The following is a 14983-nucleotide window of genomic DNA, read 5'->3' as shown; positions in this document are numbered from 1 at the left end:
CGGGGTGTTGGCCGCGAGATGGCGAGTCGAGCGTTTGCCGCGATTTTCGAATTATCTATCCTTGTCGCACACCGTTGCGTTCTCTCTCTCTCACACTCACTCATTGTCAGTTGAGTTACGGGGCGTTGGCCGGCCGCGAGATGGCGAGTCGAGCGTTTGCCGCGATTTTCGATTTATCTATCTTTGTCGTACACCGTTGCGTTCCCTCTCGCACTCACGCGCATAGGTCTATCCTTTATATATGTATAAATTTAAATTTGAATTCAGTCCTATAATCAACAGAAATTATTCCTTCTAACGTTGCTTTATATGCTTAATTATACTATCTTTTTAAAGTATTTTAGAAAGTCTAACAGCATTCTAACAGCAAAAATAAATGGAATTGCTGTAACTGTGCCCCGTTTTGTTTTTTCAGAAATTTCTATGCTGCGTATGACGAGTAAACATTCAACAATAATATTGAACTACGCTAATGCACATACTTCACACTGCAAGTGTCTTCTGCATTACAATTAATAACAGAGATTCATTAACAGGTAACCAAACAATCTGTCTATGATGACAGTTCGAATACGAGTGACAATTATCCATCAAAAAGTTTACGATACATGGGCCTGGTAAATGCTGTTTATAATTGGGGAACTGTAAAAGCACTATACTTTGCTGTTTTCTCGATGAACCTGGCTGGCGTCGTCGCGGTCGCGACGACCATCGTCTGGGCAGCGAGATTTCAGAGAGGCTTCGGAGATTACCTGAACCTTGTCTCCTCAGGTTCGTTCTATATCTAGCTACTGCCTTTTTAAAACTCTTCTCGTTGAAAAACTGATGTAAAATAATTCTAAAAAATAACTCTCTTCGTTCGTATACATACAACTATTATTTTATACATTTTATAATTCACATTCGCGTCTCTATCCGAAGCTCATCTCTAAACTCGAATCAGATCTTGAAGTCTCAATTTAAATTGAACATTCAACACTTTCAACGTATCGTTGTCGATTGTATGTATGGGTTAACGAGCAGATCACGACGAGCAGGTGACGGTCATGTTTGGACCACGGTGATCATCTCGTCTGCTGTTCTCTGCTCTCCTGCCTACGTCCTGGGTGCTAAGTCCTGGTTGTACCTGAAATTTGAGTCCTCGAGAAACGAGCTGGAAGACCAACAGGAAGTGGAAGCTGGCGCGGATCCTCGCGACTCGAATCGTCTTCTTTTCTTTCACGTTATCGCCTGCCTGGTCTCTGGATTTTTGGTGGCACTTTTGAATGCAACCTACTTGGCCCTGTTGAGTGGTTTTCAACAGAAGAGCCGCGAGGGCATGATCGAGGCAATGGAAAGGTATAGCAGCGACGTTACAGCGAAGGCACGAGTCGACGCTGTTCAAACAGAGTTTGAGTGCTGTGGGGACAACAGCTACGAAGACTGGTTTCACGTACCATGGCTGAAACCATCGATGGAGGAGTCAGAGTTCAAGAACAAGGGTCCTCGACTGGAAGGGCAGTGGGTATAATGGAACCAAGTGCTGTTTGATCGTAAATTTCTTCCTGTGGTTTATTTTCTTGTAACTGTGGTCAGTGGTGGATACAATGATCCTCGGTACGAGTATAAAATATCAAATTATTTTTAACACAATAATTAGACAGAGAAAAGAAGAAAGAGACCTGTATCACCACTGACCTACTATTCCTTTGCCTCAGATATCATTTACTATTAACGCAGTATACTCTTACTTGGATTTGAACAAGATAGGGTTTCAAAGATCATCTGTACTTCTTCTCTCTTAATACAGTGGTTGCCTCTTATGTACTTGTACCATTTGATTGCGCGTTAAAGACCAGTGCAAGAAGATGGAGAGGAAGAGTCCTCGACTCCGATAGACGTTCCTTTTTCCTGTTGCGCCAACGACATTCCCAAACCCTGCGTTCACTATGACATTCTAAACCGCAATGCAGCATACGATTACAATCCCAAGCACCTGACTATCTCCACCCGTGGCTGTCGATCAGGGATTGTAAGTCGAGGCAGGACTGTTAGAATATTCCTCGCAGGGTATCTGGCTCTTTTATCAGTCTATCAAGTAATTATCGAAATTAATTAATTAACTCTCGAAACGCAGAAAGCATATTCAAAGGGTCCTCTGGTTTTCAGGTAATCTTGTCCCTCCTGGCTCGTTTGCTGCAGACTGCTCATGCCAACGAATTATTCATAAGTCCTAGAAAGACTCGTTACCATGTCTGGATCTTTTATAAACCAGAAGAAATATTCAATGTATCTCTGACACAACCAAAAGCAAGCAAACAATCTCGACGGAGAAAACGACGATCGACTCGAAAGTCACGTCCACCATCTTCCTCTTCCACTTTAGAAACTTTTCACGAAAAAAGAGAAACAATTTCTAGTAAACGTCACAAGATGATTAAGAGTACCAGCGCGAAAGTGTTGAATAAGATACGCTCGAAAATCCATTCTGCTAAATCGAAGAGCTATCCTCTCGTCAGATCTTCTTTGTGGACGACCAAGCGGAGTACGAAGAGGCGTGCTTATCAATCGGAAGACGAAGACGAGAAAGACGAGGAAGACGAGGAGTCGGAGCAAACTGCAACCAAGAGACTTCTCTCGAGCCAATGGATGAGGTCTGCAATCGTCCTGAAGCCAGATGGCGAGTCGAATCCCTTTCTACAGGATAATACCTTGATCATAGACTTACCACCTCCTCCACCACTTCCTCCGTTCGTAGCAAACCTCGAGGTGGAAGATGAAAAGAACAGGCCTCCTCGTGACGTATCGCCACGACGGTCCAGAGCAAAGATTAACGCTGATACCAACTCCAAGCAAAAAACAATCCACAATCAGAACTCTGGTAGGCGCATAAAGGTCCTGGAGAAGTTTGACAAGATCTGGGAGTCCCACGACCGCGCCACGCAGCACAGAGAAAGCGGTGGAGCGGATGACTCCAGCAGCGAGCACTCCTCGAACCGTTCCAGAAGACTATTGAGCACAACAGACGTCTACGACAGATTTCGTGGCACTCTTCAGCACACCCTCGCCAGGAGAGAAACTGTTCAAGCTCGAAGAGCATCGAAGAGGATCCACAGCCCTAGAGTCTGGCCCAACCTGGACACGAGACGCAACAATCTTCTGGCGAGGCTTGGATCCAAGAACGTTCCACCTTCTTATCGTCTGCTCGCCAACGTCGAGGATCAGAGGCGATCAGTCTTGCAGACGCAGCCAATCCCTCTACCTCCTCCTCTACCTCCTCCGTCGACGCGAAACACTCTCGCGTTTCCTCATCGTGACAGACAATGCAGTATTTGTCATCGTCCTGTTCAGCAAAGTCTATCCTTGTCTCGATGCGAGGACACTCGAGCATTTTCCACTCCGTGTCCAAGAAGAATGCCACTCAACGTCTTCACAGAGGGCAGGAAGGGATCAGCAGAAGATTACGAAGCTTGGAATCGATCCACTTTCGCCTTTGAATCTGTCCAACGTCGGTGACTCGAGTCTCTTCCACCAAATGTTCTCCAGAAAAGATTCGTATAGGTGTAAAAATGTAAATACAAGTAGAGAATGCTTGCTCAGAGTATACGCGCTTTAACAAAATGAAACAATGGCGTGTTCCACGCTAGTTGAACGCAGATCGTACAATACTTGATGGTTTATTTGCCGAGAAGTAAAATACACAGGCATTTGTTACAATGGTACTGCCGAAGAATACTTCTTATGTCTCTGTAATACATCTAGCGACAATACATCGATACTAAAAAGAGAGAAGCTGATATATTTCGTTCGATCAATGTTTTCCGGTTTACCAGATACTTTACAATTTTTGTTCGCGTACCAACTCTATCTCTCTCTCTCTCCGCGACTCCTTGACTCTGTTTCCGCCTCGAGTAACTAGAAGGCGACCGGGGGGCGGAATTGTACAACTTTTGCGGTGAATTTTCTCGCCCCTCGTCGTTTGCACCTTGCACTTCTGCACGGTGGTCCCAATTGTGTTATAATCCTCGCGATCGTGCTCTATTTATCGCGAACAATGTTGCACGTTGTTTATTTTGGAAGGCATGTGACCTGCTCTTCCATGATTCAAGAGAAGTTGCACGCTACCAAGTCGACCTTTGACTCTCTCGATGTCAGGATTCGAACTATACGATACACACTGCGCGTTGAGCTTCGAGTTAAAAGTATCCACCCACTATGCATAACACATTGGACGTGGTTAATCAATTTTAAAGTTTGGATAAGTAATTATAAGTTAAACGAATGTAATCAGGAAATTGTACTCTATCCAGAAACAGTTTAAATAATCTGATACTCGTTTCTAGCTTGTTTGGTTCTTTAACACATTGTCTGCCAAACTCGTGAATATTTCTACGAGATTGAAAAACCAACACAATTAACAGATTCCTTAAATAGGTTCCTGGTCTGTAAGCTATTCAAATATATTATATGTACATACATAGTAGGAGCATATTTTTGCGAATAACAATATTAGCGCACCGCTACTAGGCGGTCATCGCACGGCGCTGTACCGATGGACCGAACTAGGAAGTTAAATTACTGAATATCACAAAAACGCGCCAATAAAGGAACCTCGAAATCGTGGTATGCAATTTCTCCTGATCCTCGAGCAATTTTTCTACCTTATCTGGCCGCCTGCCTTCCCGACAGACCGCTCAAGTTAATTACTCGTCCTAATAACACTTACCGTTCACACGTTCTCTCATTCACGCACACTGTGGACCTTTTCCTTTCTTCGTGGCTACTCCTTCTATCGACCTACGTGTCCTCTACGCGTCTAGCTAGATACTTTGAATCTGCGTGGCTATACAATTTGTGAATAGGTATTTAAAATTACGCGTACCACATAGACCTCTTATAGGTGCCATATGAGTTACCCGTTCAAGATACAAGGAATACCTATCTAAAATAAGTACATAATATACAGAGTGTCTTGGTAGAAACAAGCTGCTTCGATGTCTTCGTTATTGCGAGCAACAGAGGAGTTGCTAGGAAGAGTTGTATGGATTCATCGAGTGGACTTTAGGTTGGGTCGTTTTAAACGTAAAGCAGAATTCGATAGCGTAATAAAGTCTGAGTATACACGTGTTAAGGTACGTTTATCTAGAAACTAACATTTAAGGGATTGAAATTATACAACCTTTGCTGAGGAACCTATTGTTTTGTTTACCGCTTAAAATAACGAAGATGTCGAAAAGGTTTGTTTCTAGTGGAACACCCTGTACATAAGTATAATCCACGAGAAGGCGGTGATAAATAGTAACGACGAAGTAACAATACAATATTGCTCGATCCCGTATCATATAATATATAATATTTATAATAATAGTAATAATAATATAACGATATTATTCGCACGCGAATAAAATGGCCTTTTCTCGCACCCAACTCTCTCTTCACCCTATTCTCTCTGTCTAAAGAGCTACTTAAGAAAGGGTCTCACCGCGCTCGTCCCATACATATATGCATGCGTATATATATATATGTATAATACATGTGTAACTTTTGTATTTATATATTTATATCTATTTATAATCGTTTGTATATCTCTTCATTTAACGAAGTGGATAATTACGATAGGCCTAACGGTCTCGAGTCGCAATCATGTCACACACTCTTTCTTCCACTCTCGCATTCTTACACTCACCATTTACTCGCGTTGCGTTTCGCGCAACTCTGTCTCTCTCTCTCTCTCTCTCTTTTATTCCTTTTAGTACGTTCGTCCGGCGAAGCGTCCAAGGATAACAAGCCCCTCTCTCTCTCTCTCTCTCTCTCTCTTTCTCCTTGTTTCGCGTACACCGTTGCCTCGAGAAAGAAAAGCAAATCGAACAAGCGAAATCGAAAGGTGCTACGCGTAATTCTTGTTCTTTTGTGCTCGGCTCTTAGACACTGCGCGCGCGACTCGAGTGCGGTACCCCTTGCGATAGTTACGGAGTAAGTTCGGAAAAAGTTTACACGGATACCTGGGTGTTTCGTTAGCTCCGTTGCAAAGAGTTTTCGCTAATTCGTGACCGCTCAAGGTCATCGTACGTCAGCCATCATCGTATCTCATCCCCTTTTGAACGCAAATTATACTGTTTCTTCTATCTCATGTATCTTTGAATTTTATATCTCCTTCGTTAAGTTCCTGCTTTCGTTCCGAACTCAGTGAACGTTCTGTAAAAGTCGCGTTTATTGAATGTTACGACACAAGTTCTATGTACAAATCAAGCGAAAGAAAGTATATCGCGGGAAGCTCGATTGTTAAAGTAAAAGCACAGGCATTTATCTCTTCATTTTATTTTTAAGATAATAGCGAATATGGAAAAAAATACGACGCTTTTGCGATACAGTCAAGTTGGGAGGGGTTGTTGACAAGTGACTTTGAGCGGTCAAAATATTCTGCCTCGACTCGAGAGTACATAGGAGAAACAAAATGCCAGGTGCATTTTGCAACCGATATCACAATTGAATAAATCTTTTCATGTAACTCGAAGGCCTCTTACTATCGTAACGTTAGCTAACAAAAAGACTTGTTGGTTTGCAACAAGACATAGTGAAACACCCTGCATACGAATATGTATGCATGTGTATATATATATATATATATATGTATATGTGTATCGAAATCATGCTTATCAATAATATATTAAACACGGTACACACGTATCCGTTCTCTGTCTACAAAAAGAAAATCAGCGCTTTAAAATTTCTTTATACTTTTCTTACTCTCGCTCCCCTTCATTGTTATAAACTAATTTTGATGCTACGAGGGATGGGGGATCAACGTCAGCGCTGACAGCATCTATGCATTCTCTTAAAGCTACAGAGGTAAGTGTAAAGATGCGAATACTGTTAAGGCTGACAGCTGTTTCGAGAAACATCCCTTGTCTGCGGTGTTGCGTACGGTTCACGTTATCCGCATCGCTCCTCGTTAATTACAAATTAGTCCTTACTCGTCTATTAAAGTTGCAAGTCTAGAACGAAACGTTCGACTTGAAACGATTCGTTAACAGGGCAACGCAAAAACATTGGAAAGGGATGAAAAATCGACGATGCGGATACAACGTGGAACACGAAACGGAAATGAAAATCTCTTCGTCGCCGCGGTGGCATTCGATTGATTCCCGTTCGTTCAAATACAAAGTAGAGGTACTTCGCTTCGTGTAAATACAATAATGTACAATCTTCGTTTTATCATCAACGTTATCATCATCGTAAATCTTGTATCGTTCGTTTATTTTTCATTTTTTTTTTTTCTTATTTGGAGTTTAAACCTTACTGTGACCTCGGCGCGTTCAGTGCCGAAAAACGGAATCGATCTACGCTCTACTGTGAGTCGAGAGACAAAAAACGAAAAAAATTCTCTATACATTTAACGCATTCTCTCGCAGCGACGTCTTCGTTGCTCCGGTTTATCGAATCCTCTTCTCCGCTCGTCCACGCCTCCATTCCCATTTTTCCCTTCTCCTTCCTCCACTCTCTGTCACATATTTCTCCACCCATCGAGAGCGACATGCGCTCAACCCTCTTCCGTCCTTCGCCTCGCCTCGTCTCCGTTCGTGGTCTCTTCCGGTTCAGAGGGAAGCGACTGTGTTTGGCGCTCGCAGAGCGAAGGCAAAGGACGACCCAACCTGAGGTCTCGATCTCGAGTCGCATAGTTGGTGGATAAGATGCAATCGTTTGTGAGATATGACACTTGATACTTCTCTTAACGCTACAACTACCAAGCTGATCGATTTAACCCGTGTAGGGTGAATTTATTGGAATAGAGTACTAACTACCCTCTCACATTCTATTTTCAAAGATACAGAGTAATATGCTTCAGAGACACGAGTTGAGCATTGGTAGTTTTATGTTTACATCTTGACTCCTTAGAGGGTCTTCCGAATTCACTGATTCGACTGCATCTGTTCCAAGGACTATGCCATGCCTCGAGATTGCATCTTGCTACGACCTACTATGGCTACCTCGCGATTTACCGCGCGAGCGTCCGTCTACCTATCAATCTACTGTACATGGATACCTTGGTCGTAACACTAATCGTGATAACAAATTACATGGTATGTATTACGTACATGGGGGCTCGCTGTGCGTATGTATCGTTCACGCGTGCACTCCCACACGCTGTGTGATCTATATTTGTGTGTGTGTGTGTGCGTGTGTGTGTGTCAGAGTATGTGTGTACCTTCGTATCCTCCATGTACCTTGTGTCCTCGGTGTACATGTGACGCGTCCGCCTGTGTCCTTGTAATAAATGATCCTCCTGTATCTGCGTATAGTGTATTTACCTCTGTATGAGATTTTCGACGATGCAAAATAACTACAGCGTGTGTCGTGCTCCCGTAAAACCGGTATCATCATCCCCTGTGGCTTCTGTCGGTGGCTGTGGGTAATCTTTAACCCTTAAACAGGCGCACGCTTATTATTCAAAAAACTGCCTTCGTCGTCTAGGTTGTCTAAGAGAATCTATCCTTCTATGTTTGTGTTTGTTATTATTTTTTGGTTCGCTTAATTTCCACCGTCGCGATTTAGAAACATTTTTTTTTTATCTTTTAGACGAATCGTCGAGAGTGTAAACGCTATTACGAGAGGAAGAACTTGGATAAACGTGCAATTAAGACAAAATTCGTTTAAACTTTACATTATTATTTACTTTCTCTCTCTTACAATTTACGACGTAGCTCGTCCCTTAGAAAACACTATCTGCTCTCGTTGGATTGACCTGGACGCCGCGTCAGCGTCTTTCGAAAGTAGAACTTGATAATAAATTAACGTGTATTTTTTTTTTTTTTTTTGCTTTAGATATTTCCGATAATCTAAGAAATTCTATTAAGTATAACACTTGCCCTCTTAAGGGTTAAAGATGGTTAAGGAATGTCTGAGCGGGCTCGTAAAAGACAGCTCGAACGACGAAAGAAGAAGGATTTATGTCGTAAACGAACGTAATCGCGACAATAACCGTGAATGTTTGAGAATGACTTGAATGGCATTGCGTTCGAATAGAATTTGCGTATCTTTTTTTCCAAAACAAAAAGTACAGAAAATTGATGCAATTTAGCGTTCCTCTGCGACGTCTAATTGAAAAGAAAGGAAAAACACGCGAGCAATAACGATTGAATTCCTTTTGTTCGCGGACTCGTCTGTTCTATCGTTACTCCAGATACGAATATAAACAGCAATAAATAAACCGTGTGAACGCACGATCCCGAGAAACGAGTAACTGAAAGTAACAGAGCGTGTCGGTGATTGTTGTTACTAGTATTTTTTTTTTATTGTTGACACTGGTGTTGTTTTACTGTAGCTGTTGTTGTTGTTGTTGTTGTTGTTGTTGTTGTTATCGGTAGTGACTGTGGTAGTGACAGTGGTGATGATTAGTATTGGTGCTGTTGGTGGCCGACGGGGTGCAGGTGGTCGAGAGTGGCCTTACTTGAGTAGTTGATGGGCTCGCTCGTTGGCCACCTTTATCCTCGTCTCGTTCGATTCGCCCTGCGTGGCAAAAAAAGAAACAAACGAAAGATCGTAACCCAACACACAGCCGTGTATCAAGATCGCGTTATATCGTCGATCTCGTTACTTCGATTAGTCCCGCGCTCTTCTCGCTCGAGCGTCGTCGTCGTCGTTCCTTCCAATCTCTCCTTCCTCGAGAAATGGGGAGAGAATAAAAGGAACGGTAACTCGACGACGACTATGATCCTACAGGATTTTATCCAACAAATGACAGTCCAAAGGTTTAAATGTAATTGTCATCGTACGCGTTGGCATGGTACGTCTCTCGAAAGCCTGGAATTGTTCAGGGTTTTCTAAGTCGCTGCCATTTTGGCAGGTGGATCGAGTTGGAGACGCGAGTTGGGTTAGCGAGTTGACGATGTCCGACCGACGACGAGAAGGCAGAAGAAAGGGCGTGGGGCGTGATACGCATACATGATGTACGGCCACGCTATTGTCACAGCGTGTACGTGTATATGAGTGTATGCGGCGTATGTATTTTGACTATTTGGGGCTCGAAGGAGACGGGTACTTGGGCAGAGAGACGCATTTTACTTGAGCAGGTCGTGCGCACGCTGATTCGCCACGGCTATCCTCGTTTCGTTTGACTCGCCCTGCGGATTATCATAGTATGGATTTGGTCATAGGTGGCACAGAAAGAGAATCTTCAAATCGAACGTAAAGGCAAGAAACAACAGTGAAAAGGGGTTAGACAAAAATTAGGGCGAAGATTGTAAACAAAGGGCGAACAAAGCGTGACACGTTCACACAGTCTCACAAGTATTTGTACACCCTATGCCTGTTAAAGAAACTTGTCTCTAAATTAGATGATAGGTTTGATAATTTCAAATAAATGTTTCATTATGCAAAGTCTATTCGTGTACATATCTATAACGTAACGTTTATTTGGAAACGTCAAGCCTATCATTTAATCTATACAAATTTCTTCACTAAACGTGGGTTAGAATACTTCTGGGCCTGATCGTATACAGTGGTGCAGTTCTTTTACTTCTTATTAATCTTTTTAGTCGTGTTGCTTTTGCCTCCTCTTTCATTTCATTGATCATTTTCGTAATTAATTTGTGATTTGCAGCGTATGGCCGAACACAGAAGACAGCCCGTGACATTGGCGAAAAGAAGAATGACGTTTGGTGCGATGACGAGAGGGATTAAGAGGGCGGCTAGTCGTGCGGTGCACGTGCGTACTTCATGCCAAAATGAAAACGAGACGATCGTCGATCGATCATTCTCCAATTCTCTGCTGTCAGAGCATCAAGTACCGGTCCCTCGACGCGATCGTTCGACGATTGTTTCCTTCTCGATAATAGAACTTCCGTGCCAGTATAAAAATTGTATATATTTATATATGTAGAGAGAACAGAAGTAGAACAAAATATAGAGAACGTTCTATCGAATGCGATCTTCTCGAAAGAGAGTCAATCCCGTCTTAGAAGTCTACTCGCAATGGAACCACATCAGACTTCGGCAGTAATTTCGTTAATTAAAAAAAGTAGTCGTTGGTAGTATTTAAATAGAAATACTCCAAGACGTATGAGAAATAAAACAAAGAATTTATTCTACTTTTTAATTCACTGCACAGGAAAATTTATGGAAATCGCGTGGTTCCCTTGCAAACAGGGGTAGTAACTTTAAAAAGGGCGGTGGGAGGGAGGGAGGGAGGGAGGGGACACGATGCTACGAAGAAGAACGCGTGTACGTTCGATAAGGTGCCCATCGTCGGCGGCCAGAAATCTCGCGATCAGACATTTATCGCGCAAGCGAAAGCTGGCAAACTGCTTCTCGTGTAAAGCGTAACGTCCTTCTTGTTACCTTTGGTTTAGATCTGCCGTGCGCCAGCTTTTCATTAACGAAAGTATAATGGTGGTCCTAGTGGCGTGGACAAAGTGCAACTCTCCGAAGAGGAAACTTCGAACCATGTGGGGTTCATTTTCGACAGAAAACGAGGAACGAGGATCGTTTTGGGAGGAAGGATAATCGAGGGGCGCGCAGAGTGTTCCTAAAGTATGTGGTCGAACTTTAGAAATATATTCCACTCGTCGTAATGATAAGAAAATCTTCCCATAGCCTTGAATCCCTGTCCAAGAGGCGCTGGGCACAGATCAGGACCGTGCCTCTTCGACGATGACGAACCTCAAACAGAACTGTTCTTATGTTTCTAAGCTTCAACGCTTCCTGCGTGTTCTCATTTCATTTTTGTACGTTATTACAATGAATAGAATACACCTCTAACGTTCAGCCACTTATTTCAGAAACACTCTGTACAAGAAAGCGAAAGCGACGACGAACGTGTGTTGTGCATCGCTCTGAGCGCGTGCATCGTGAGATAAAAAACCACGCATGCTCCGTGAAGAGAAAAAAAATAGATAGCGGAGCTAATCGTACGTAATGGTAATCGTCATTTCCAAAAAACTTTTTTCGACGCGTTCAGACCTTGCTCTTTCCAGGCTCGTTAATGCGCGATCGATACGTCAACGGTATCTGTTAACTGGATCGTTTCCTAACTAGAAACGCCCCCTTCTATGTACGTACAATTAACGACGTACAAAACGCACAAACTTTTGGTTCATCCTAATATAATAGCTATCCTAAAGTGCTGTTTCTGTTATTTTACAGTTGCATCCCTTTTGTTATAACACATTTCTGGGTGTACGCAGAACAAAGTAAACAACAGAATATTTCTCACAATACAAGAGCGATAATTAAGCTTGTACGACCCAACAACAGTTGACAGTTTGAGGTACGGAGACGGATCGAGCAAGCTCCGAATGTATAGCAACCCAGTGATTCCTCCTGTGATCGCGTCGAGCAAGGACGCGCGACTCGTTTCCTCACCTTGCGATTGATCCTGTCGATCTGCCGATTCTGATTCTCCAGCTCGCTGCCCATGTCGATGGCCATGTTTCTCAGATTGCTGATCATCGTGTTCACCTGGCCCATATTCTCCTCCATCTCGTTCTCGCGCGCGTCGTTCGTGATCTTGGCGATGTACCCGCTCTGCGGTCCCAGCCCGTTGCGATCGTCCATCACTCGTTGCGGCTGGTTGTTCACCACCTTACCGTCATCGTTGCCCTTCCACGTTCCCTCGTCTTCCTTGAAGCTGGCGCTCCTGTGGAAAACATCGATATACCATTAGAGATACCGTCGCGAATTACGCTTCGAGCAAGTACACTGAACTGTCTTCGAGGTGGCGATACGCGAGTGAAGATCACGGTAGACTGATTGTAAGAGAAATAGTAAGAGATGACGTGAACCTTTTGCGGAGATATGGGACTGAACGGAAGGTTCGTGCTAGGCGGAGACTAGTGGGGCTTGTATGGGCTTGGTAGCAAAGACACAGAGAAGAATTGTTCAACTTGGTACATTTTACAGAAAATTTTAGATCCGATCCGCAAAAGGTTAACAATATATAGAAGAAACTCCTATCGTCGTTTAATCCTTTAGGGCTACGACATCCTCCGTCCCTTCTCTGATCTCTGGTGCTTCAACTGAACAAGATACAAATTTCATTTTCAAGCCGTTACATCCTCCATCGTAGAAAGCTTTGCGACCGAACGACCTCGTGGCCCCGAAGGATTAACGACGGATTCAAGAGACCTCGCTGGAGGGCGTCGAGGTTAGCGGTTCGTGTTTCAAGTGAAAGCTGTTCGAAAGAGAGTGTGCTGTAAATGCAAAAAGGCTCGATTTCAGACAGTGAAAACATTAAAGCGATTCGGGACAGTCCTACTTGTTGCACGGAAGAACGCAGAGGCCGCAGCACTTTTCCATTCCAGTGAGATTTTTCTCGGCCTCCCTCATGTCGGCGTTGATCTGGTCCATACCCTCCTCGATTCTGTCCAGTTGCTCTGTTTCATCGTACGAGAAGAACACGTTAAAGCTGTCGTTCCTCGACAAGTATTCGCCGTAGAGGCTCGAAAGAGAATGGACTATCGGCTCAAAAATAGGTTTCGGAGGATCGTTGCGTACTACAGAGTGGCTTGTATTCGAGTGGAAAGCTTTACTTTGTGATAAGAGGAGGGAAGAACGAAAAATACTATTCGATTCTCTTTCGAAGCCTTCGAAAACCCTTTGAAAAAGTGGCCTGGATCACCATTGCTGGAATGCTCGAGGAACAAAGCACTTTATGCAATTATCTGGATTTCTTTTTAATTACACAATTATAGACTGGATTCGACAAGTGCCGAGACACGGGGCTCTGTTCCTTGATCCCAGGTGGCGACCCAGGGGCTTTGTAGTCTACGAGGAGTCGTCGAGAGAATCGCCGTTATTAAGCTAAATTATCCAAAGGCCCAATGGCACGAGATCAATCAAGACAAGATCAAGAAATCGAAAATTAAATTCAGCGATGTCTCTCGTCCTTTCTCGGTGTCATTACAAAAAAAAAAAAAAAAAAAAAAAAAGTGCAACGAAAGTGCAACAATTAAGCAAGAGTCTCCCTACTAAGGGTTCCTAAGTTCGGGTGAGTAGCTTTGTATGTACTGGGGGTGTAACGGTGGGTATAATCTAAAAGTAAACTGGGTATCGAACCAAGTATATACTCAACGAGTAAGAGTAAACGCGTTATGTCGATGCTAATTGCATACTGTGCGCGGTAAACGCAGGTATAAAAAGAAAAAAAAAAGTAAGTAGAGTTGCAAGTAGGTGGGTACTGACTTACACCGTGCCGGAAGTAAACGGAGAGAGGCGTTTATAAACGGTGATGCGCGCGTGTCGTGCTACCCGATACATCTGTATTATTTTTCAAGTACATTCATTGCATTTCTTTCTCTGTTTTCTTGTCGTCTACTTGTTTTACTTGTATATCTGTTTTTACTTTTTTTTTTTTCTCTCTGTTTTTGTTCGTTCGCCTTCGTGAGATTACGTTCACGTAAGGAAACGGAGTAAGAATATAGGAGGAAGCAGACGGAGAACGATAGGACGCAGAAAGAGAGAAGAGAGTCAGAGAAACAGAGCGAGATAGGCAGAAGTGTATCGAGTCAGAGTGAGATCAAGTAAGAAGTAGGCAGAGGCAGAGAGATAGATTAGAAGAAACAGAGGAGACAGGTGCCGATAGAGGAGAAGTGAGCAAAGCGAGAGTATCGATGATCAAAAAATCAAAGGAAGAACCAAGTCGGAGGGGAAATAGTGAATGCAAGAGAAGGGAATGGTCGATACACGTATCGTGTGGGAGGGAGGGAGAGGGTGTGTGTGTGTGTGTGTATGTGTGTCAGTACAAGATGCAAGGGAACGTAAACGATCTGAAAGCTGAAGGTGGTGAGAAGATGTCGGTGGAAACGAATCCCGTGGTCGTTTTGGTGCTTTTTACATTTGGTTAGTATCGGCTGACGAGTTGTCTCGATTGGAAACTAATAACTCGACGGAAACGAGGTTTCATCGGTGTCTGGACGATATTTCCACGCAATTAGTGTCGTGTACGGGTTATGCGCGATATCTGTACGTATAAAGATGACTATAATATACGTATAGGTATCGTACGTCG

General features: G+C 43.3%; 2 protein-coding genes across 7 annotated transcripts in view; one reads left to right on the top strand and one right to left on the bottom strand.

Annotated features, from left to right (window-relative positions):
* The first annotated feature begins 608 nt into the window (after positions 1-608).
* On the top strand, positions 609-4760 carry LOC128893817 (uncharacterized). Its single transcript, XM_054155060.1, has 4 exons — positions 609-771; positions 1038-1500; positions 1834-2077; positions 2149-4760. Exons 1-4 carry the CDS (start codon positions 609-611, stop codon positions 3493-3495), a joined length of 2217 nt encoding a protein of 738 aa, XP_054011035.1. The 3' UTR covers positions 3496-4760.
* Positions 3641-14983, bottom strand: part of LOC128894014 (synaptosomal-associated protein 25) — a 33875-nt gene continuing 22532 nt past the window's right edge. For 4 of the 6 annotated variants that reach the window (XM_054155394.1, XM_054155396.1, XM_054155398.1 and 1 more), the window contains exons 5-7: positions 13232-13349; positions 12340-12613; positions 3641-9486 (exon numbers count right to left, since the gene is read on the bottom strand). In XM_054155394.1, coding sequence (XP_054011369.1) covers positions 9424-9486; positions 12340-12613; positions 13232-13349 — 455 coding nt within the window. In that variant the 3' untranslated portion in view covers positions 3641-9423. The other 2 variants (XM_054155399.1, XM_054155395.1) reach the window with 2 other exon arrangements.

Source organism: Hylaeus anthracinus, unplaced genomic scaffold (assembly GCF_026225885.1).
Source record: "Hylaeus anthracinus isolate JK02 unplaced genomic scaffold, UHH_iyHylAnth1.0_haploid 3, whole genome shotgun sequence".
In the NCBI taxonomy this organism is placed as follows: Eukaryota; Metazoa; Arthropoda; class Insecta; order Hymenoptera; family Colletidae; genus Hylaeus; species Hylaeus anthracinus.
This window is presented reverse-complemented; position numbering and strand designations above follow the sequence as displayed.